We start from the raw sequence: 21866 nt of genomic DNA, 5'->3' as shown, positions 1-21866 counted from the left end.
CGGAACTTGCATTGCCCATATGGACATCTCAGAAAGGGCTCTGCCCTTTGTATGGACCTGAGATGCTTGCTCATTGGTCCATTCCGCTATAATTATAGTGATTTCTGTCCTAAATAGAGCTGGGTCTGAGCTTTGCAGGATTGATCTGGGTACAATCTCCTACTGCTTAAGGTTGGAGGGTTTTTTGGACCTAGAGCTTTGGGGTGGGTTAAAAATTAAAGCGTAAAGCTGCTTTAGTGTCAGACCCAATCCCTGTCCTTCCCCCCACCCCCAGCCCACTGCAAGCTTGGGCTGTGCTGGGCAGGCTCCCCTGACCTTGGCTGGGAGGGGATTAATGGGGAGCTGGTGACTGCTTCACAAAGAAGGAATCTTGTTTAGGAGAGAGGCTAAGATTGCAGGTTTGGAGTTTCTCTTTTTGACCCCACTGCAAGGCTGGGACGCGCCTGTTGGTGCCTCCCACTGCCGAGACTCAGCTGCTGGCACGGAGCAAGCGCCCCAGGCTGCAGCCGCAATCAGCTGTGGTTGTAACTTCATATCAGCCATTCTCCAACTGTGCTTTTGTGGTGAAACACTACATAGTCCCTTTGCTTCCAGAGGCAGCTTTGGCTCTCCAAGCTGGGGGGAGGGCGGGGCAGGCAGGGGCATAATGACCCGGGAGATCTTCATTGATTCAAAAGGAACTGGGGAGCTAAGAAGGGAGGAGATCACCATCCCAAGAGGATGGGAGCATTCCTTGTGTGCACTGGGAGAATTCTACCACAACGTGACACCCACTGAGCTGGGAGGGAAATTGAGCCACATTGCGAGTGCAGTTACAGCAGTGTAATGCAAACGTAGGACTTGCCAAACACCATCAGACAAGTGGTCATCTAGTCCAGTATCCTGTCTTTAGCAGTGGCTAGTACTGGAGGCTTGAGAATAATGAACCTAATAACCTGCCCTTGGGGACAGTGTGTGCCTAACTCCCATAGTCACGACAGAGTCACTCTATTGATGTACACAAGAGTAACTGACATCACTGAATGCACACTATTTCCCCATGTATGGCATTGGGGTTTTAGTAGGGTCCCATTTTCATCCCTCACACTGAAAGCATGACAGGTCCCAGGCTAGGGCTGCTGCTCGGGTCTGTTTGAAGCTGTTGTGACCTATCACTACGTGGGTGTTACTTTTACAGCCTGTGTCAAAGCCAAAGGTCACCCCCCACCCCTGGCTGATCACACTGCAAGGCAAGCTGCCAAGAGGACTGCTGAGAGATGCCAGTTGGATGTTGACCCCTTGTCCCAAGGCTACATAATGACAAAGAAGTGCCCAAAAGTATGAGCACAGCTGTGGGGATGAAATGGGAAAGGTAATAACCCAGGAAACAGCCAGAGTGCCAGATGAGACCCTTATCCCTATGACATCATTTCAAGGATTGGTGGGGAGCAGTAACTTTGCTATTTGTAAGGAAAGTAAAATAGAGGGCCTGTCCCTACACTCCCAACATCTGCTGACTAGCCAGAGTCTATGTCTAACTGACTGACAGCAGGTCTCCCCTATCTTGAATGAAATCCCTGCTACCCAGTCAAATCTGGTGTTGCCAAAGCTATTTGGACCACCTGAAACCCATCGTGAGCCACATGCTTGTGTCTTTCTCAGCTTCGTAGGGACAAGGATCAGGTTTCTGGACAGAACACAACCCTCTTCTATGCACATCCACAGAGTGATGGGCTTTCGTGTAGTGTATGTAATTCACTGCCTGCATCCATATAGACTCGGATGATCCCAATGGCAACTCTGTGTGCACCTTCCCAGGCTGATGCTTTCACGGACACAATCCCTGAAAACCCAGCAGGGATGAGACAATGCATAGGATTTGCCCTATTAAGACAAATCAATGCAGCACCTACTCCTATGTGACCCCTGCTCAATGCCACACAGGAAGCATAAGTCTTCCATATATCATGCACCTGGATAATAATATACTGTGAAGTATATTTCTTCCTGGCCCTGGCTTGTTTATCCGTGATTTTTTCCCCTAGCTAGTATACTTAGAGATGCTATTTTATTCATATGAATAGCAAATCCTTTAAGGCAATTTCTAATTATTTGCCTCAATAATATCCTGCAGCAGTGAGTCCCACAGCTGCATACTGTGGCATTTCCTTGTATTCATTTTAAATTAGTCCCTATTTCTTTTTAGGTTCAGGGCAAGGGTCCAGTTCTCCATCGGTCTGTAGGCCCATGCAGGCTCAGGGCCTTCAGAGACACTCAAGGCAAGGAACCCATCAGCGTTCCATGGATCAGTCTCCAGGTTTCCCGAGAAAGCCTGTGCATTGTTAACGTCAGTCTTCAGGGGGCATAGCTAGATGTCACAGCTATTGGAAAAAATCAGGACAAGCTCTGATGCCACCCTCCCTCACTAGGGTTCTTCCGTCAGGAATACCTGAAAAAGTAACCGCTGCTTCCCCCCTGGAGACATGGACTTCTGCTAAATGCATTTGATGCTGCAGCATTACTCAGGCTGCAGTTTTCACCCAGGGGTCTCAAGGCACTTGTTGTTTCACACTGTATTTGCAGCAGCAGTGCTAAAGGAGATCGCAACAGCCCCTTGGGAACTACCCCTCTTGCTGGTTAGCATGAAGATTAGCCACACACAAAGGGGAAGAGAAGATGTGGGGAGAGAAAGAGCAAGAGAGGGCTTGATAGGGGGCTTCAGGCACTAACACAACACAGCCGTTCAACAATAGCCACAATCCATAGATTGAATTGTAGACAACAGGCTAGAATGGCAAGGCATGTGAACAAGAGTGCCCTCTGGTGGATGAAATTGGACCAGCTCATGCATTGGTGGGTATCTCACCTTATTCTAGCTACAGGGCTGCAGAGAGCATGGAAACTTTAATGCTACAGTCTATGACTTTAGCAGCAGAGGCCTGTAGGGTAGGAACGGAAGGGGAGCTGCTGTGCTCCCTTGGGTACACTAGTCAGCCCGGGATGACGGTGCCAGCAGCTGGTGTGCAGCCCCATTTCCTTACCCCACAAGGTGAGGAGTGGTTGGAAAACCCAGAAGCCTCACATCTTTGCTGTCACCTGCAGCCTTTTCATGCTCTCCTCTTTCTGCAGCTGTGGCTTTAAGTGATCCCAGTAGCATGGGAATCTCAGTGCACAAATCAAGCCCCCACTGGCCTCCTACCAGTGTCATCTCCCAGCAAGGGGTCCTCCAGTCCCTCAGCTCCGGGCAGGAGATGCAGGAAGTGAGCTGGAACTCATTGTCTTCATGTTATGTTGCACCCTTTGATCGTGGCTGGAAAGGGCTTTTGGAGCTGGTCTTTTGGAGCTAAGCTTTCCCCTCATTAATTAAACACATGGGGAAATCGGCCCTGGGAGAGAAGCACAAATATTTATCCTTACCACAGCAAGACTAGCCCTTTTGGAGGGCCCTGCTTGATGTTTCCTTTCAAAGAGGCTTAGGAATGGGGCTGAGCCAGTGTCGACAAAGCTGGTGGTGTTATGGTTGGATTATTTATGATGCTTGATTTTCAGTTCAGTTCAGAACACCCAGAACACACAACCCCCTGGGCAGAAACCTGGCCTGAAATGGGCAGGAAGAGGCCAGGCTTGTCTGTCTGGAAGAAACCCTGAAAATAAAAGGGTGTTTTGGGATAGGGGTGGGGGGAGAGCTGGGGGTTAAGCCCAGATCTTGCTATTACATAGGGGGTCTCCTAAGGCAAACAATAGGAAACAGTGACTTCAGTAATGCTGACTCTGAAACAGGGGCATGGTCTGTCTCCTTCCTGTGTCCATGTCCAGCCACAGGCCTTGAACACGTGGGCTGCAGGAGATGGGATCCTTGCCCATCCCCACCCAACATGCTATCAAAACTCCAGGGCCCGGCAGGGGGAATGATGGGGCTCCGAACTGGAGGGGGCAGGGACACAGGCATAGCGGGCATGGGGCAAGGAAGGGGTAGCTCAGTGCTGTGCACGGGTGGGAGAGGTAGCTCTGAGTGCAGGGAGAGGTAGCTAGGGGCTGTGGGCAGGCAGGGGGGTAAACTCAGGGGGAAGGTAGAGGGTCGCTAGGGGCTATGTGGGGGCAAGGGGTAGCACAGGATTCAGGGAGAGGCATAGCTAGGGGCTTTGTTCTGCTCCCCAAGGGCTCTGAGGGCCCCCAAGCCAGGTCCCCCGACCCCGGCAGCTCTTACTGGCTGTGTGAGCAGTCAAAGGGGGCTGGGAGCTGAGGAGCAGCTGCAACCCCGGGCACCAACAGGAGACGGGGAACGTCACAGCTGCCCGCTCCATGGCACCAGCCAGAGCAGCAGCTGTCCAACGCTGCCCAGCTCTGGCTTCCTGCCTCAGACCTGCCAGGGGGTGAGGGCTTGGGGGAAAGGAGGAGGTCGGGGGAGATGGAGCTGCCCCCAGGACTGCCCGGCCCTGGGTAAGGCACTGCAGTTTGGGGGCGGAGGCAACACCCCCCGTGACACCCAACTCCACCCATGGGTTCCCGGCTTCAGGCCCACAGGGGATGCCGGGGCTCCGTGGTCCTGCTTAAAAGGGCTCATGGCCCCAGACCTCCTGTTGGGAACCGCTGCTCCAGGGCTCTCCATCTCTCTATTTGTATTACTGACCCCTTTCACACAGCAAGCCTCCGAGTGCAGCCCTCCCTTATAAATTAAAAACACTTTTTTTTTTTAATATTTAACACTATTATAAATGCTAGGGGTGAAGCAGAGTTTGGGGGTGGAGGCTGAGAGCCTGCAACCCCCCATGTAATAACCTCACGACCCCCAGTTTGAGAACCCCTGCTCTACAGTACCTATATGGCCCTCATGACAGTAGTATGAGCACCTCACATCTTTATACGTTTATCCTTACAACATCCCTCTGAGGCAGGGCAGCGCTGTTATCCCCAATTTACAGACAGGGAACTGAGACACAGAGAGATTAGCAAAAAGAAAAGGAGGACTTGTGGCACCTTAGAGACTAACCAATTTATTTGAGCATAAGCATTCGTGAGCTACAGCTCACTTCATCGGATGCATACTGTGGAAAATACAGAAGATTAGGTGACTTTCCTAAAGTCACACAGGCAGTCTGTGACAGAGTCGAATAGAACCCAAGTCCCCCAAACTGGCACCCTAAGTAGTGGACCATCCTTCCCCCCAACACAACATCCAGAGAAACGTTCTGCTCTTTTCTTTTAATGTTTAAGTATTCAATGCCTGAGTCATTCTAGACAGACCTCCCCAGCCAAGCTCCAGCCCAGACAGAACCCGCGTGGGATCCCTTGCACAGACCCAGTTAGCCAGTGGTCTCCAACTCCGAGGCATCAGCTGTGATACTGAGTGACAAGCAGCCCAGATACCCAGGACAGGAACATGGGTGCCAGCAAATAGTCACATAACACCACAGGAGAGCCCAACCTTCACATCCGCCGCTACCTTCTAGGAAGACATTGAGGAGACTAAGCCAGGACCAACCGAAGGAAAGCAACTCCCTCCCCAACAGAGCTCTGCCCAAACTGGGGCTAACAGAGAAAAAACATCTCAAAAGTAAGGCAGCAAAAAGCTACTTCAAAACACCCATTGGTTACCGCCACAAGAAAATCATCTAATTCAACAGCCTTCAAACCACAGTTCAAGCCTTAAAAAGCCATTAGTCATGTTCTTTCGTGGCCCAAGCTCAGCTCCCAAGAACTCAGCCATCTCTTCCAGCGACCTCCATAGCACTCTCTACGCTTCTGAAGATAACGGATCCACCTGCGACTCAGGGGCGAGCCGGGAGCTAAAGGCAGGGAGAATGAAAGGCAGCACAGATTCCAGTGCCCCTTGGCTAGTGTACAGACCCCCTCCTCCACAACCACTGGGACAGCTCATGCCTGGGTCTGATTTCATTTCCAGTATACGGCCCTTGTGGGGCAGAAGCACTTGCCTCCATCCTCTGCACTGATCTGGAGAGAAGAGACCGGGACATCACCACAAGGAGGAGAGGCTGGAAGATGCTCCTGTGCCAGGTCCTTTCCCTCCCACACCAGATATCAGGCTGCTTCAGCCCATGCTCACAGTTGGAACAGGGCATGCATCTCTCTCTTTTTCTGTAGCGTAGACAATGCTGCACTTAACTAAAGCAGCTGGAACACGAGCCCTGCTAGGCTTGGCGACCACTGAGTAGAAAGACGTGGTTTGCCCTTTCTAACTATGCAGAGGGCTTGTCTAGCTGTTAGAGAAGGGGGACATGGAGGCTGGGTTCTATTTCCAGCTCTGCCACTCACTTCCGGGGTGACCTTGGGAAAGAGTCTTGTCTGTGCACTTGCAGCTGTAAAACAGGTAGGGCAGGGTGAGTCGAACACAGAAATCCAGAGGGCATTTAACAAGCAGAATATAAAATGCTAGCCCCAGAGAGCATGCTCTAGTCTGCTCCCTCCTAACGCCACTGCCTGAGCCTGCGTCCTCCCAGTGGACCTTTTCTAGAGCTCCCTGGTGGAAACTGTTAGCTCCTGATTGCTCCTGGCCTGCAGCCCTGGATCATTATCCTAATTGCTTCCACCAGTGTGGGTGCAGAGCTGCAGGAGCCAATAGCAGGGAGTTGACCCTGGGCCTGCCACATCCGACAGTCCATGTGTTGCTTGAAATGCCCTGGGGCCTCACCTGAAGTTTCCTGTTGGAACATACTCTGTTACTATGTTATGGAACCAGAGCTAAGGAGCCAAACATGAACAGGGGGCCTACCATGTAGCCCAGATCAGTTTAAGGATGAGTTTAGCTAACAAGCCATTCCTCCTCCCAGAGCAAGGGAGGTTTATGTGCAAACAAATGACAGCCATGTGCATTTCACTGGGAGAAATCATTTAATGCAATTTTTGATGCAAATTAGATGCCCCCTCTCAAGCCCCAGGGAGGCTCTCAGTGTTGCAGGGTGAGAGAACCCTAGCCTCTGGATATAAGCAATGGCCTCAAAATTTTCCATTTCTGCATCTTCCAATCTATTCCCCCTTTCATTCCTTTTCCTCCTTGAAGTACACACCATTCAGCTCGTCTCTTCCTCTGCCCTCCCTGCTGCTGTGCCACTCTCTCTCCTCCCCCTCCTCTGTGCCTCTTGCCCTCACAGTCTTCCTCACCCCCATCCTGAAAAGCTTCCTCCCCCTTGGTGATAACCCTTTCCTTTTAGCTAGGGTCACTCCCTTGCCCTTGTCATTGCCATCAAGATGATGCTTACCTAAGCAAGCAATCCCATAGCCTGGATCATAAACCTTGTACTCCCTTCTCCGTCCTCTGACTGTTGCTGTCACTGTGGCCTCACCGCGTGGGAGCTCTCTGAGGCAGGATTAGTTTGGGCTACGGTAAGTAAAGGGCATAGCACTCTTTAGGGACTCTGCCCATAATCTCTTTGACCCAGCCCCACAAAGGTATTTCGGCACCTCATTCCAGTTTTTAAGCTCCACAAAACTCCCTCTTGGCTGCTGCCTACCCCTCTAGGCACCTAAACTCACCTGCCACCTACATTGTCAGGGTAAAAGGTCTCAGTGCACCTAGGGGCTGCCTGGGTGCATGTGCCCTGGTGCCTTTAAGTGCCCAGCCACCTAGCTGCAGCCTAAGCCCCGAGGCAGTGTGCAAACCGGGGGGGGGGGGGAGAGAGGAGGGAATAGGAGACGCACCTGTCTCACCTGTGGGGCCCAATCCATGGGGCATGCTCAGACCCACTCCAACAGATCAGACCCTTTCAAAATCTAACAGCAGCACCACTGCTCACCTTATAACTTTGAGCCAAGTGGTTAGGCTGTTCACATGGGAGCCCCCCCCCCCCCCCGTTTCTCCCCCTCTGGCGTGGAGAGGGGGAATTAAAGGGTTTGAACAGGGATCTCCCACCTCTCAGGCAAGTGCCTGAACCACTGAGTTATGGTGGGGGGGTGGGGGGTCTCCTTCAGTCTCTCCTGTTGAAGTTGTTCCTCTGTGAATAACTAAAGAGGAGGCCTTGGGCCAGAGAGAGAATAGCTCTATAGTCCGGTGGAGGAGGGAGATCCCAGGTCCAGTTCTTCTGCTCCAATTATTAGTTAGCCAAAGTGGAACAGCTTCAACAGAGAGACACTAAGGGAGCCTCACAGAGTATCCCACAGTTTAGGGGTTTGAGCACCCTCCTGAGATGGGAAACTCCTGTTCAAATCCTTTCTTCCTTGTAAGCAGAAAAGGGAATGAAACCTGGGTCTCCCCCACCCCAGGAACAAGCTCTAAGCACTGGCCAATAGTTATAAGGTGGGCAGTGACATCACCTCTTCCTCCAGCTGTTTTGAGTGGAGGTAGGCAGAGGCCTAATTTACTCGCATAAGAAACAACTTAGGTGCATAACTCCAGAAGTGGGGCAGGGCTTAGGATACACCCTTCTCATCGGCATCTCCCACTGGCTAGCTTAGACAGCTCCTCACCTTGTGTGCTGGCTTTTGGGGATATTAGTCTTAGTCCAGGTCTACACTACAAAATGATATCTACGTAACTTATGTCAGCATGCAGCCACTGCAGTTATTAAATCACTTGTGCAGACGTGGCTCCTCGCGTCAGCGGCGTGCGTCCTCACCAGGAGCTCTTGTATCGATTGTATTGTCAGGGTGGGGAATTGTGAGACAGCTCCTGGAGGCCAGTAACAGTCAACATAAGCAACACTCTCTACACTGACGCATCAGCCTAACTACATCGACTGTAACTCTACATCACCCAGGGAAGCGGTGTTACTAAATCAGTGTAGAGAGGCACTTACGACAGTGGGAGCCAAACTGAAATGAAGACACTTCCACAGCTAGGTCAACACAAGGCAGCTTATGCTGACCTAACCCTATAGTGTAGGCCCGGGCACCTATTTCTCTCTATTCACTGTAGAGGGTTGGCGCCTAACTCAGCTTTTGTGGCACCCAGTGTTGTTCCAGTGTTTTTCTAGGTGCCGCAAAGTGAAGTGTTTCAATATTCAGCATTGCAACACCTTTGTGGATCTGGGCCTTTAACACTCTGCCCTCTAATGTACAGAATGGAACGTGATAGGTCTTTGAAAGGACTACCACCAAAACAATCCTCCAAAGGGGAGACTGGATTGGGCTGGTATTCAGCAATGCCATGTGGGAAGCTCAAGTTCTAGTCCTGGTTTGTTGCTTGCTCCCAGCGCTGAGATCCCTGCAGTGGAGGGGTAACAGAAAACAAGGCTGTACCATCTAAACAGTGGGCAGTGGACACCTTGCATAACTGTTGGGCTCCAAAGAGTGTTCTCAGTTATGTCTTCTTGCCCAAAGAAAGGTCATGGAGAGATGGTGGGGCCCCAAACTGGGATACTTCCTTAGAACATCCTCCCCCCACCCACACCTATCAAATGTGCCCAGCTGACATCCAATAAAGCACATGGAAAATTCAACCATAAAATAATTCACTGCAACAAAGTGGGGGCAATATATCTTTAATTTTTTTTTTTAAGTATTACAGTATATTCTTATAAAAAGGTGCAGATAAAAAGGACACTACAGGTTTTGTACATTTAATTCATTTATAGTCAAACTGACCAAGAAATGAGGATACACTAAGGCATTACAGCAGCACCGGACCTCTCCCCAGCTCTGCCCCTTCTAATTTAGTACGTGGGGGAATCCAAAAGTGGACAGCAAGTTTCAAGCTAAACTTAATGCAAGGAAGTGAGAAGACTGGATGAGATGAGGTCCTAGCAGGAGCAAGCACTGATCTGAAACATCCGACGTTTCCTTTCAGCACTGAGACATTTTTTAGGAAGCCTTTCCAGATGGTAATTAGACGGGTGGACGATAGCTGGGCGCAGAGGGCTTGCTACTAGTGATAAGCCCTTCTAACAATGTACTGTGTGGAATTTGTGGAACATGCTGCAGGCAACACAAAAGGAAACTAATGGAGTCAGATGCTGCTCCCAGTTATACTGGTGTAAATCCAGGGCAGACTGACCTGACCACACCAGAGCTGATCTGGATTTATACTGCTAACAGAAGCATCTGGCCTTAAAGATCTATAGAGTGTTCCTCCAAGAATGAGAACAACATGGTAAAGGGCTTTATGACTCTCTGAAGTATCTTATGGACACCACCACTGGAGAACCCATAGCCCCATTCTGTGCTGGCATACACATGTAGCCATATGAGTTCACAAGTGCTATGTTAAGCAAAATTTGGACAGCTTTGTTTTTGCCATAAATCCCATAAGGATTAAGTAGCCTTAATTAAACTGCCCACTGGGATCAGTAGTTGGGTGGAGCCGATCCATGGAAGATGTATGTGCAGGATTTAAACTTCTATTAGAAAACAAACAAAAAATCTAACCCTTACAGTTGTAAAGAAAATCTTCCCAATGTGTAAAAAAAAGCCACGTGCTGTCTCTAAGAGACAGCAGCCAGAAAGGAATGATAGCTCAGAGTGGTGAGGACTGTGTCAGTTTGGTTCAGCAACCTATTAACTCTGAAGCCTAATTATGAGAATTTAAAGGACAACAGTGTTCTGTGTTAAGCACTTTTGTAGAAACATCCAGCTCCACTGGGATGATGGGCAGAACTGGGGATTGTGGGCGGAGTTTGAGGAGAGTGCTCATACCTTTTGGCCCACTGCTCGGAACTGGAATAAAATAAAATCACAATGTGCAAAAGCAACAGATCTGTAATTGGTCTAAAAGAAAAAGCTCTTTGGGTTCGATAGTGTTGGGGCCAGCTCACTGCTTTCAGGGAGGCATGGGACCAATGGGGTTTCAAAACCCCAGGGAACACTCCCTTTCTCCTTCCTTCCCCCACCCAACTGATGACATGCAGCCCAGCCCAGAATTGCCAAGCAGACCGGCTAGCTGGTGTAATGCCCTGGCACAGTCTCAATAGTCTTTGCTGTAGTGCGGTGCATACATGCAAACATAGCAAACTAGAATAAGGCAAAAATAAATAGAGGTGTCAGATTTACAGCTTCCCCCTAGAGCTTCCTAAAAACCTTAATTCTTTTTAAAAACATTTAACCAAAATAAAAAAAATACCCAGAAACAAAACTGCATACATCATGTACATCATGAACTGTACAACCTGTCTCCATTCCCCTCAAGGACACTTCAGACACATGTCTCTCCCTCCACAACCCAGCTCAGAGTGTCCCTGAGGAGAGGAAACATTCCTCCAAAGAGGCTGACCCTCACAGAAATACCCACCCAGCCCCTCACAACCTCTCTCCCTTCCTCGGACACCACAAGCACGTTACAGAAATGCTTCTGAAGAACACCCAAGCCATCTTCCCCTTGGGAAGTCTCTAGCCACTAAGCACTAGTCCTGCTGCGGCCGCTGAGGTGGCAGGGGTGGATTTGATGCCTGGATTTTCAGTCAGCTGCAGAATGTGGACTGGCCTTTCTGCTCCCATGTTGTGGGGCTGCTTTGAGGTCAATTGTCCTGGTCTCTAGAAATGTGACTGATTCAGAAGTGTGACCCAGACCAGAGAGAGACAGCCAGGGAGGGACTTGACTAAGTACTTGTGCTAATAACTTTTCTGTGGCCACCTGGAGCAACCCTCTTAACAATAATGGGCTTGCACAGGGGTAATTAAGGGTAGACTTGTACCCTGGGGGCCAGATTTAAGGAGATAGAAAATACACTCTTCTGTAGCAGTGAGACTCCAGGGGAGGGACTTGGCTCAAGGGAGGACAGGCAACGTTACCTTCAGTTGGGCTAAAAACTCTGCCACGGATCCAGAGGAGCTGGCTGGTGGAAAGAGCTGAGGAGGGTGCTCAATCAACACACACCTCTATCTGTTCAGCCTATCCACTTTTGGGGCCAGGCTGGCCCCTTACAGCTGCCCCATTGCAGAAGAGGTTGAAGCTACGTTGTACCACTGTAACCCGGTTCCCTGGCCGGGAGCAGGGGAGAACAACTTCTCACTGCCTGAGACCTCTGCCAAGGTTTGCACCAGTATGACTCTGGAATTAACCAAATCCCAGCTCTACTGGCAGTTGCCCCAGACAGGTTCTCCTGCGAGCGTGTCGTCTTCACCTTGCGCATGCCCTGGCCTTCCTGTTCTGTTTCCCATTGCCTTCCCTTCCCTGGGATTTGCTGGTACATAGCAGGCCCGCTGTCAGCATCCCTCTGGGGCTGGCAGGACGGTCTTTGGAAAAGTGGCTGAATCCTTCTTACTAGTGTAGGGTTTAAGTACTCTGAAAGAGCTGCTAGGAAGGCTTCAGGAGGTGCCTCAGTTAAGCTACAAAAGAGGCGGTACTGAAAGCTGCCCTCCTGTGGGCTGCTGCTTTCCGCCTGCCAACATGCTACCCCAGGGCTTTGTGTGAGCAGCTCCTGTAGGAGGCTGAATGGAATGGTAGGAGACAGGAAGGTCCGTATCCACGCCGGTGCTGTTCCCCATTTTCCTTCCATCCATAACGAGCCAAAAAGGCCAGCTGCACACTACAAACATTCCTGTCAAGAAGGATCATGGAGGTATCAGAGTGAGGTGGAGCAAGGCCTGGACAGCAGTGAGGCACTTGGGGGTTCCCAAGGCAGTGGCAGAGAAGATTTTGGCTCTAGCAGCAAGTCCAGGAGCTGTGAGATCAAGGGCAGGTTCACAGACGTGCAGGACTCTCTGTGATTGCAGCTGATCCCCTCAAGGTGAACATGCCATTGGATTCCCACAAGGGAAACACTGAGGCTGCACCTACCCAGACTGTTTCAGGGAAGCACTTCCACAGCTGTAGCTTGGTCCAGCTTCACTGGTGCTTGCAATGGCAGGAGTGCTAGTGTGGACTGGCAGGGCTGAGCTAGGACCAGAGAAGCTGGAGATGGGAAAGCTCCTGGGATGCTGCAGGGCTGGGCTGAACCAAGATGCAGAGCAGCACAGGGGTGGTGGAAAAGCAGCAGAGCCCCTATGACATTGCAGGGCAAGTCTCAGATCGGGGAGCAGATCCCAGGGATTGGGGAAGATGGGAAATTGGGAGAGCACTGCAGACTGAGCCCCTTCATTTAACTGTTCTCTCTCCCTCGCCCTTCCATCCCAACACTCGTATCCTCTTGTTCCAGCGAAATGGACATTTTATTTCAAATCTTGGGAAATGCTGGCTTCTGGACTCAGCCAAGGGAGAAAACACCAACCAACCAAAAACCCAGAATGGAGCTCCTGCGGGTTCTTACGGTCTCACAGCGAGCACCAGTCACTGTGTCAGTGATCACAGCCCGTATCCTGCGCCTTGTGGGGCCCCCTGCTAATACAAACTCATTCACTTGAGAACAAAGACTAGGCAGGGCAGCACAACCTTCATTTTCCTTCCTTAGCCACTTAGTGGCTCTCCAGAGAGCTGTGTTTGAACAGCACAAGGGAGTTGCACTGAGTCACAGCACCCCTAGGTCTAAAATCAAGATGGAACGTAGTCCCAGCATGAAGGCGGGTTCCAGGGCAGGGCCAGCTGTTCCTCCCGTCCCACATGGCCAGACACTTCTCATACCATGAAAACATGTTAACAGGCTTTTCTCCCTGTTGCCACCTGTCAGTGGTAGGAAATGCTGCCCACCTTCAGGATTCAAAGCAAATGTGTCCAAGCCCACACCAAGGGCCTCCTCCTCCCAAGAGCATTTTGCTATGGGGCAGGCGATCAGAGAAGGGGAACGCGCTAAAGGCTCCTTAGGATGGAGAAAGCAGCCTTGATCCAGCGTCAGAGACTCAAGCAAAAAAGCATCAGAGACTCAAACACCTGATGGTGAGAAATAGAGCTGAGTAGATCTAGAAGGTGTATAGGGGCTCCTGTAGGCTTTTCAGTCACAGTAATCTAAGTCCACAGTGCGGCCCACAGTTAGAAGGGTAGACGCTAGCTGGGCACAGAGGGCTTGCTACTAGTGATAAGCTAGGGCTTATGAATTAGTGGGTGAGCACTAAAACCGGGGAAGATAAAACAGGTTAAAAAATCCTGATATTTATAATCCTTAAAAATCTCAGACCTGGAATTTGGAGACTACCAAAAACTAAACCCAATTGTACACCAATTTGGCATGTATTACGTTCTCATATGGCTCTCACAGGGTGGGTTATATGGCATGCTTTAAAAAAATAGTGACCCATCGGCCACCAAAAATAGTGTTGGAATAGAGCACTGATCTGATAGGGGGCAGCAAGGAGCTTGTGAATATAATTTACAGAAGAGATTTTTAAAAAATCTATTTTGGAGTTTTTAAAAAATTGCTTAAAAATGTGAGTTTTTTTCTTAAACTTTCAAAACCTGGTATGAAAATACAAAATCTCTCTCCTAAAAGGTGCCTGTGTCTGCCACAATGGACATTTCTGTTCACTGCTAATCCCCGAGGGGGAAGGGAATAATACTGAAGGAGAATGCACGCAGCTCTTGTAAGATACCAGCTCTTCACCATGAGTATTCTGCAGAGGTGCAGTGGTCTGGAATGTCATCAATAGGGAAATTCTAGGGAGGGAGACTTAAAATACAGTAAACAACATTACAGTTTTTAACTTTTTTTTTCTTATCTCCATACTTTACATAATTATTTAACCTTCCAAAGTTCAGAGAACCTCCACAGTGTGTTTCCCCGATGTTGTCTGAATATAATACTGATCAGGCAGTGTGCCTAGGGCATGGAGTTTTGTCCTGCAGACTCAATGCTGAGCCTGAGATTAAGTGACATTTGGAGAAAAATAAAGCCAAGCAATTAAAGTGACAAACTGAGCTGTTTCTGACTTCCTCCAAACTGAGATTTCCTGCTGTTTGTTTTTTAATGCATATTTTGCAGACGATGGGTCTCTTTCTCTCATCAAATATCACATCCAGAACGCTCCTTTCTTTCTCCTCCTTTTTCTCTCCGTGGGAAGATAACCAAAAAGCTCACTTAAGGAAGACAAGACAAAAGAAACCGTGACAACCTGCATAAGCTAGTCTCATTACTAGAGTCGTGAAGGTGATCAGAAATAGCAACAAAATAGTCAGTGTCTTTCTTGTTGGCTTGTTTGTTTTTGGCTGTGTGCTTTACATTTTTATTTTTTAATAAAAAAATTCCTATTAACTAATTTTCAAAGCCCTCGACCCATTCAGATCTGTGTCCTCTTGATTAATTCCTGTCTTGTTTATGGCACCTTCATTACGAGCAACACCTTCCAAGTGGAAAAGATCCTGTCTTTTACATGGCTGTCCTTCACATAGTATGATGTTCTATGGTTCCTGCAGGGGTTTGTTGAGAAGACAACTTCGATGCAAACTCGAGTTCGTTCCAATAAAGTTGTCTTTATTTAGGACCTTGTGATGATCCCATACAGTTCCCAATTTCCATTGGGTTGCGCTAACAAAATGATGCAAAAGCAGTGTGAAATTATCAGCACTGGGAGGCTATTACCCTCCTACCCTTGGGCAATGGCAGTAGGCTCTAAGGGCATCTGGATCTGGCCCCGATCAGCTGTGGGTTCATTTTCTAGACTCCAATGCAGAGCACCCATTCTAGAACATGTATTTCACTCTCCCCCAACTTTTCCGGTTCTAGAACATCCCTAGAAGCTTCAACAGGTTCCAGAAAACGGCTTTAAAAAAAATTTCAAAAAAAGTTTTGTAAATGGTTTCATCAATTCTGATTATTGGATTTCAAGCCAGAACTCCATCTCATTTCCAAACCCCGTCCTTCCCCTCTGAGCGTCATTTGCTTTGGCTATTAGAGGCCACAAAAAGCAAAAATAAAAATACACAGTACATGAGATCAAAAGCATTTTTCAGGTTTAGTCAATAACTCTTTGTAAACCAAGTTCTGGAAAGGAACTCCGTGGAAAACTCCTGAAGGCTGCTCTAGATCTCGAGAAAGCATCAGGCATGTTCAGAGCCAGCCTGAGATGTAATGGTCTTGCTTAGTCTCAACAGACGGAGAACACTACTTGTTTGTACTTTGGCACACAGTGAACGATCTTCCCCCAGCTGCTGAGTGGTCCACAAGACCCAAGTGCTTCCTCTGGTCATCAATGGGCCTTTGCTGAGCTTGGAGACAAGATTCCCAGAAGCAAATCGGCCAATGTTCCCAATGGCCCAGTCACAAACCCTGCTGGCTCCACCGAGGCACTTTTACAGCCATTCCACATTAGGCGCATGGGGGAGGGGCGGAAAGTTGGTCATGAAAAGGTAACGTCTCCAGCTATGGGCTGGGTGAGCCCTTGGGGGCAATCATCAGCCAATTGCTGTCACACACATTCATCTTTCTTGGTTTGTTCTTTGTCATCATCTTCTTTGGGTTGGTTTTTTTTTTTTTTTTTTTTTTTTTCCTTTTAACGTCCCCTCCTTCCTTTTGTTGTTAATAATTTAGTTTGGTCACCGCCCGCTCCCGACTCGTCTCCAAGCCTTGGTTCCCCGAACGCTTACGGTTGCGCTTGAGCTTGGATAAGTCTTTGTCAAAGACCTCGCCCGACCTGAGGGCTGACACCAGGTCATCGAACTCCCCACTCTCCTCGGAGATGCTGCCGACCTTTGCTTTCTTTTGTCGCCTCTCTTTCTCCCTCTGCTCTTTCAGCTGTTGAGAAAGGCACATGGATTTAGGCTTGGCTGGGGCTGGACAGAACATTGCATTGTTAAGGGACGTTGTCAAGCAGGCACTAAGATACCACGGCAATTGGCGTGATGTGGAAAGCTAGATTACGGGGGGGGAGGGGGGCTCAGTCCTGAGCCCTGCTGCACACGGGGGAGAAAGGAGGCATAAGAACCCCCCTCAAACCCTATGCCTGAGCCTGTGTGGGAGATAGCAGCCATACTGGGCTGCTCCTCTATTCTCCTGTGCAGGTGGAGGTTTGTCTACCCACCCCCCCTTCTCCCAGTCCTGCACTGAACCCAGCATTAAAGGGGGACACAAGTAATTTGCAGTTTGCAGATACTTCCCTCATGGAGCAAGGGAGAAGCAGAGCAGAGCCCAAGAATTACAATCTGGTTCATGTCCTGCTCTTGGGGCAGTGGCAGCTGCATGCTACACCCTATTCAGACGGGGCTGGAAGGTTACAGCCCAGCCCATAGGTGAAGAGAGGAGAGAGAATAGACAGACCTAGGTTAGACCCCAAACTAAGTACAGGGTGTGCTGATAAACCCAAATAGGAATAGAAATCCGGTTATTCAATCAAACCACATGCATTGGGATGGAGTCAGTCTCCTACAGTGATGGGAACACAAAGGCAACAGAAAGAGCTCCAGAAAGAGAAACCAATTATAAACAGAAAGTGAAGCAGACCAGCCAAATTGCACTGTCCAACCTGAAGAGATGCAGAAAGTCAACTAATACAATCAGTGATGAAAAAGAAGACTTGATTTTTTTTAAAAAAAAGTTTACTCGCCGAGTTCTTCCCTGGGTGATGCCCTGCTTCCCTGGAGTGACACCAGCAAGGGGTCTGGCCATACGAGTTTGTCTCACTAACATCCATCTAAGCTCCCCAGCACTGGCTGGCTCCTTGGGTTAGGGCTCATGATCTGTCCCACATGTACAGACCCAACCATAATGCTCTCTTTCTCGATGTTAGCCTCCGAGATGCAGGAGGAGCACCTTCATATATCAAACTACAACCCTTCTCCAGGTCAGTGAAGGGGTCCTGTTCACTACCTCTTCCCTGAACGATGGTGGCTGATGGGAGGCATTCAGGAAAGTGGGTTACCATAGGGAAAGATTTTCTGAAAAGAGGGATCCCATCAAGTTTGAATACCGGACACTGGGAAACATACCCCTTCCCCACCAACCTACACAGGAAATAAACCTAAATTGTTAATGTGTACCATCGCCTGCTATTCCAGTTCTGACCACACACAGCTGTGTCTGTGCCCCACACTCTTGGCCTGCAGCACCCCCTGCTATCTCAGCCCTGGGCTCCCTACACACAGCTTTGTCCATCTCCCTCACCCCCCACCATCCCAGCCCTGGGCTCCCCACACATAGCTCTGCCCAGGTCCCCCACCCCGGATCTGCAGCCCCCCTGCTATCCCAGGCCGTTGAGGCGTCTCAGAGCTGCTGACCTACAATACCCATACTTTAACAACGAACCACTTCACTTTTAAATACTTAGCCCCAATAAACCGACGCCAAGTACTGGCATTTTAAATCCCCTCATACAGCAACTCCAAGGACAATGCTGAAGTCCTGGGATTTCTCTTTAATCCTCCCTCCGCCTCTGAACCAAGCCAAACAGAGCGGGTTGGTTGGTTGTTTATACACAAATAAAAAATAAATCAATAAAAACTCAAAGCAGCAATCCTCCTAAGCAAGCCCTGGGTTGCAATAGCTGCTGGGGTTAAAGTGCCGGCAGCACAGGAGGAGGTAGAGGAATGCGGAGCAGTTCTCAGGCCTCAGGAACGGGGGAGGTGAGAGAAGGAGGTTAGTTCACCCCGACCCCCAGAGTTCCAGCAGGAGAATCAAATGATGCACGCACGTTCTCCCTACCCTGGCAGGGCCAAAGGCAGCCTCTGTAACCAAGGCACTGAGGGCAGCCAGGGGGAAATGCTGCTGGTGTCTGCAAGGCAGGCGCCAGCGTGCTGCAGTGTCACAACGCGCTATCCGGGGACAGGCACAGAACAGATGATAATCCAGGCTGAATGGAAGCAGCCCAGTTGGCAGGACCAAGCAGGATCTGGCGCCAAGTGCTTTCAAACAGGAATATCAGCCCTAAAGCAGGATGGTATCCCCCATGTGTGCAGGGGAGGCAGCCCGCCCAATGGCCGGATGGCATCCTTCAGGTGTGGGGAGGGGGGCACCCAGATGTCAAGGAGGCAGCTTGGGGGCTGGGACAGCATGCCCTGGTTTGACAGGCCAGCACCACCTCTTTTGGGGAGAAGAGTGCAGAACAGATCCCTGGGAGCTGGAAGCCCTCCATGCCCCCCTCTCACGTCAGCCCTGAGATTTCAAGGCAGCCACCAGATGTTTGCCCCTGATGACTGAAAACTCTGTCAATAACAAGGCCTGCAGTGAGAGGGAAAGCACACAGCCAAGAGCACTTTGGCAGGAAGGGGAGCCGGAGGACAGGCAGCTGGGACAGGAGAGGAGAGGAGAAATGAGGGACAGGTGGAGGAGAGCCAGGCTTGCAGGAGGTAAGAGACAGTGAGAGAAGGTATCTGAAGCAGTGGCAGGGATGGAACATGAGCTGGGTAATCGTCTCACTTGGCCCCTGTTCTCTTGAGAACAAGGAAAGAGGCGTCCCCTCCCCGATGCCTCCTCCCCCGGTTCTCACCATGGCCTCCATGCGTGCCCTGCGCTCCTCCTCCTCTTTCTTCTTCCTCATATTCTCCAGATCTTGCTTGGCCTCTGTGAACGACTGCAGGAAGGTGTCGAAGATGCCAAAAAATTCATCTGGCTGCATCTTGCCCTCGTTCTCTCCAAAATGCTTCAGTGCCTTGGCATACTGTCAGACAGGGAGAAGAACAGAACACGAGCATGGCAATTAGAAGGGCTGTTCAAGGGGGACAAGGAGATAAAGCCTAGGGACGGCTTTGCACAGCACTCGAGCCCCTTTGGGTTCTTTTGTGGCCCATGGGAAATTGCCTCCACAATCTGCTGCTGGCTAAGGAAAGGCTATTTGATCTCTCCCCGAGGGTCTCCCCTGAAGAAGATGCTCCCTTAACTAGCCAGCTGGCATTTGCAGGCAGATTTGGAGGGCACCAGTTAAGCACCAATGTAAAAAAAAAAAAAATGCCCAGTGCCTAAGGGCCACAGAGTCATTTCAGAGAGCAGCTGTCCAGCCACACCTCAGTAACATCACTGTAACCAATGATGAAATGTTTCAGAGTAACAGCCGTGTTAGTCTGTATTCGCAAAAAGAAAAGGAGTCCTTGTGGCACCTTAGAGACTAACCAATTTATTTGAGCATAAGCTTTCGTGAGCTACAGCTCACTTCATCTGATGCATAAAAGTGGAAAATGCAGTGAGGATGTTTTTATACACACAGACCATGAAAAAATGGGTGTTTATCACTTCAAAAGGTTTTCTCCCCCCACCCCACTCTCCTGCTGGTAATAGCTTATCTAAAGTGATCACTCTCCTTACAATGTGTATGATAATCAAGGTGGGCCATTTCCAGCACAAATTCAGGGTTTAACAAGAACGTGGGGGGGGGGGAGGTAGCAAAAAACAAGGGGAAATAGGTTACCTTGCATAATTACTTAGCCACTCCCAGTCTCTATTCAAGCCTAAGTTAATTGTATCCAATTTGCAAATAAATTCCAATTCAGCAGTGTCTTGCTGGACTCTGGTTTTGAAGTTTTTCTGTTGTAATATCGCAACTTTCATGTCTATAATCGTGTGACCAGAGAGATTGAAGCATTCTCCGTGAGTGCTAATCGGTGTCTGGTCAAATGAGCCTCCCCCACCACCTCGCCCCTCTGGTCAATCGAGAACGTGGCTGGGGTTAAGAGACCCTTGCCGTAACATGACCGTCTGTTCTATCACTGGCCTTTTGCAGTGTCATCCCTCACTGTGGAGGCCACTGAGCAAACAAAGGGCGTTGCTTGGCAGAAACCAGGCTGCAGACAGACAGGGCAGGAGAGGAGGGTAAGGAAAGCAGCCAGCGCTCCCAGGGGGACTTAAAAGAGAGTGGAAACATCAGAAGTGGCCTTTATTTTACAAGGCGAATGCTGAGGCTATAGGAAGCATTTGGAGGCTGCCAACTGGCAGGACTTCAGTCACAGGGCAGCCTTGATCTGGCTGTGGTGAAGTCACAGCAAAGCCTGCCTCTGGGTCATGAGCCCTGCAGCCCTGGCACAGACAGGCCGTTGCCAGTACATGCACACATCATCATACTCACCCACTCGGACACAGCCATAAACTTGCACGAACCCACCCACATGCCTTGCCGCTGATACTCACACAGAGCCATATGCCCTCTCAATGATACTCTTGCTCCCAGCACCGATCCACACACACATTAGCACCCATAAGCACTCTCAGCCAACACACACACACACACATCCACACACTCCCCCAGCGGAGATGTTCATGCCCTCCCCACAGACACACCTCCATTAAACCACACCATGACTCCTGCAGGCTAAAGATTCGCTGCATTTGATCACTGCAAAGTGCTTTAGGTGCACACCCAATTAATACAAATGACGATGGTCCTGGTCCGTGGGGTGACAATCTAGCTGCCCATCCCCCACTTGGGTGATTTTATAGAACGTGAGAGAGACCAAGAGCTGTGTGGTTTGTACCCCAAATGAGTGAGAAAATGAGTGAGACTCTGGGATCCAGCCTCAGAAGCCCCTGCAACTCTGACGGCTGCACGAGGATAGACACTGGGAGAGGAACAGCATAAGCATCACCACCCAACATGCACTGAAGGGGAAAGAAATCCCTTAACAAAAATGGATGAAGGAACAGTTTCTTTCTGGCACTGCCTGGGAAATTTTGCAATTCTCCCCACACTCCCTCTCCTTTGCTCTTCCTGCCAGGCTTGTGCAAAGCTGTTTGCAGCAAAAGTCTAGTTCTTTTAAAAAAAAAAAAAAAAAAAAGTTGTTTTGGCAAAAAACCCCAAACAAACAGAGGAATTCAGAGTAGCTGACAGTAAACAAAATTTGCTGCAAGCAGCGCAAGTTGCGAGCAGGACAGGAGTTAAAGGAGGAGCAGCAGCCACCGAGAATCAGAGACTGCAGGGTGCAATTGCAGGCTAGCAATGGATGCCTGTTGTGTTGAGTTTAACCCTTATCTCTGGACATATATATTGAGAAAATTACAGTAGAGAGCAAGCATCATATGTTTCGACTGCTGGGGATTCCGGCCCTTCCCCAGGGAGACATGCCAGAGATTGTGGAGACTGCCCCTTTGAAACCTGAAAAAGAAGATCCCTTTGCTTAGTTCTCTCTTTTTCCCATTAGAGGCCAACCAGCAAAGGGTGGTGGGATGGGGGCGAAGAAAGAGGGGAGACTTCTGTAGTGCACAGACACTGCCATTGTG

The 21866-nt window shown here is 49.7% G+C and overlaps 1 protein-coding gene across 5 annotated transcripts in view; it reads right to left on the bottom strand.

The window, feature by feature from the left end:
• Positions 1–9403: 9403 nt before the first annotated feature.
• Positions 9404–21866, bottom strand: part of DAAM2 (dishevelled associated activator of morphogenesis 2) — a 243607-nt gene continuing 231144 nt past the window's right edge. For all 5 annotated transcript variants that reach the window (XM_084623282.1, XM_084623281.1, XM_084623284.1 and 2 more), the window contains 2 exons: positions 19150–19320; positions 9404–16463 (listed from right to left, as the gene is read on the bottom strand). In XM_084623282.1, the coding sequence (XP_084479408.1) occupies positions 16248–16463; positions 19150–19320 (387 nt within the window). In that variant the 3' untranslated portion in view covers positions 9404–16247. The remainder of the gene's footprint in view (positions 16464–19149; positions 19321–21866) is intronic.

Source organism: Lepidochelys olivacea (genome assembly GCF_965140295.1).
Source record: "Lepidochelys olivacea isolate rLepOli2 genome assembly, chromosome: 3".
Lineage (NCBI taxonomy): Eukaryota > Metazoa > Chordata > Testudines > Cheloniidae > Lepidochelys > Lepidochelys olivacea.
Note: the sequence above shows the minus strand (reverse complement) of the source record. Positions and strands in the feature narration are given on the sequence as shown.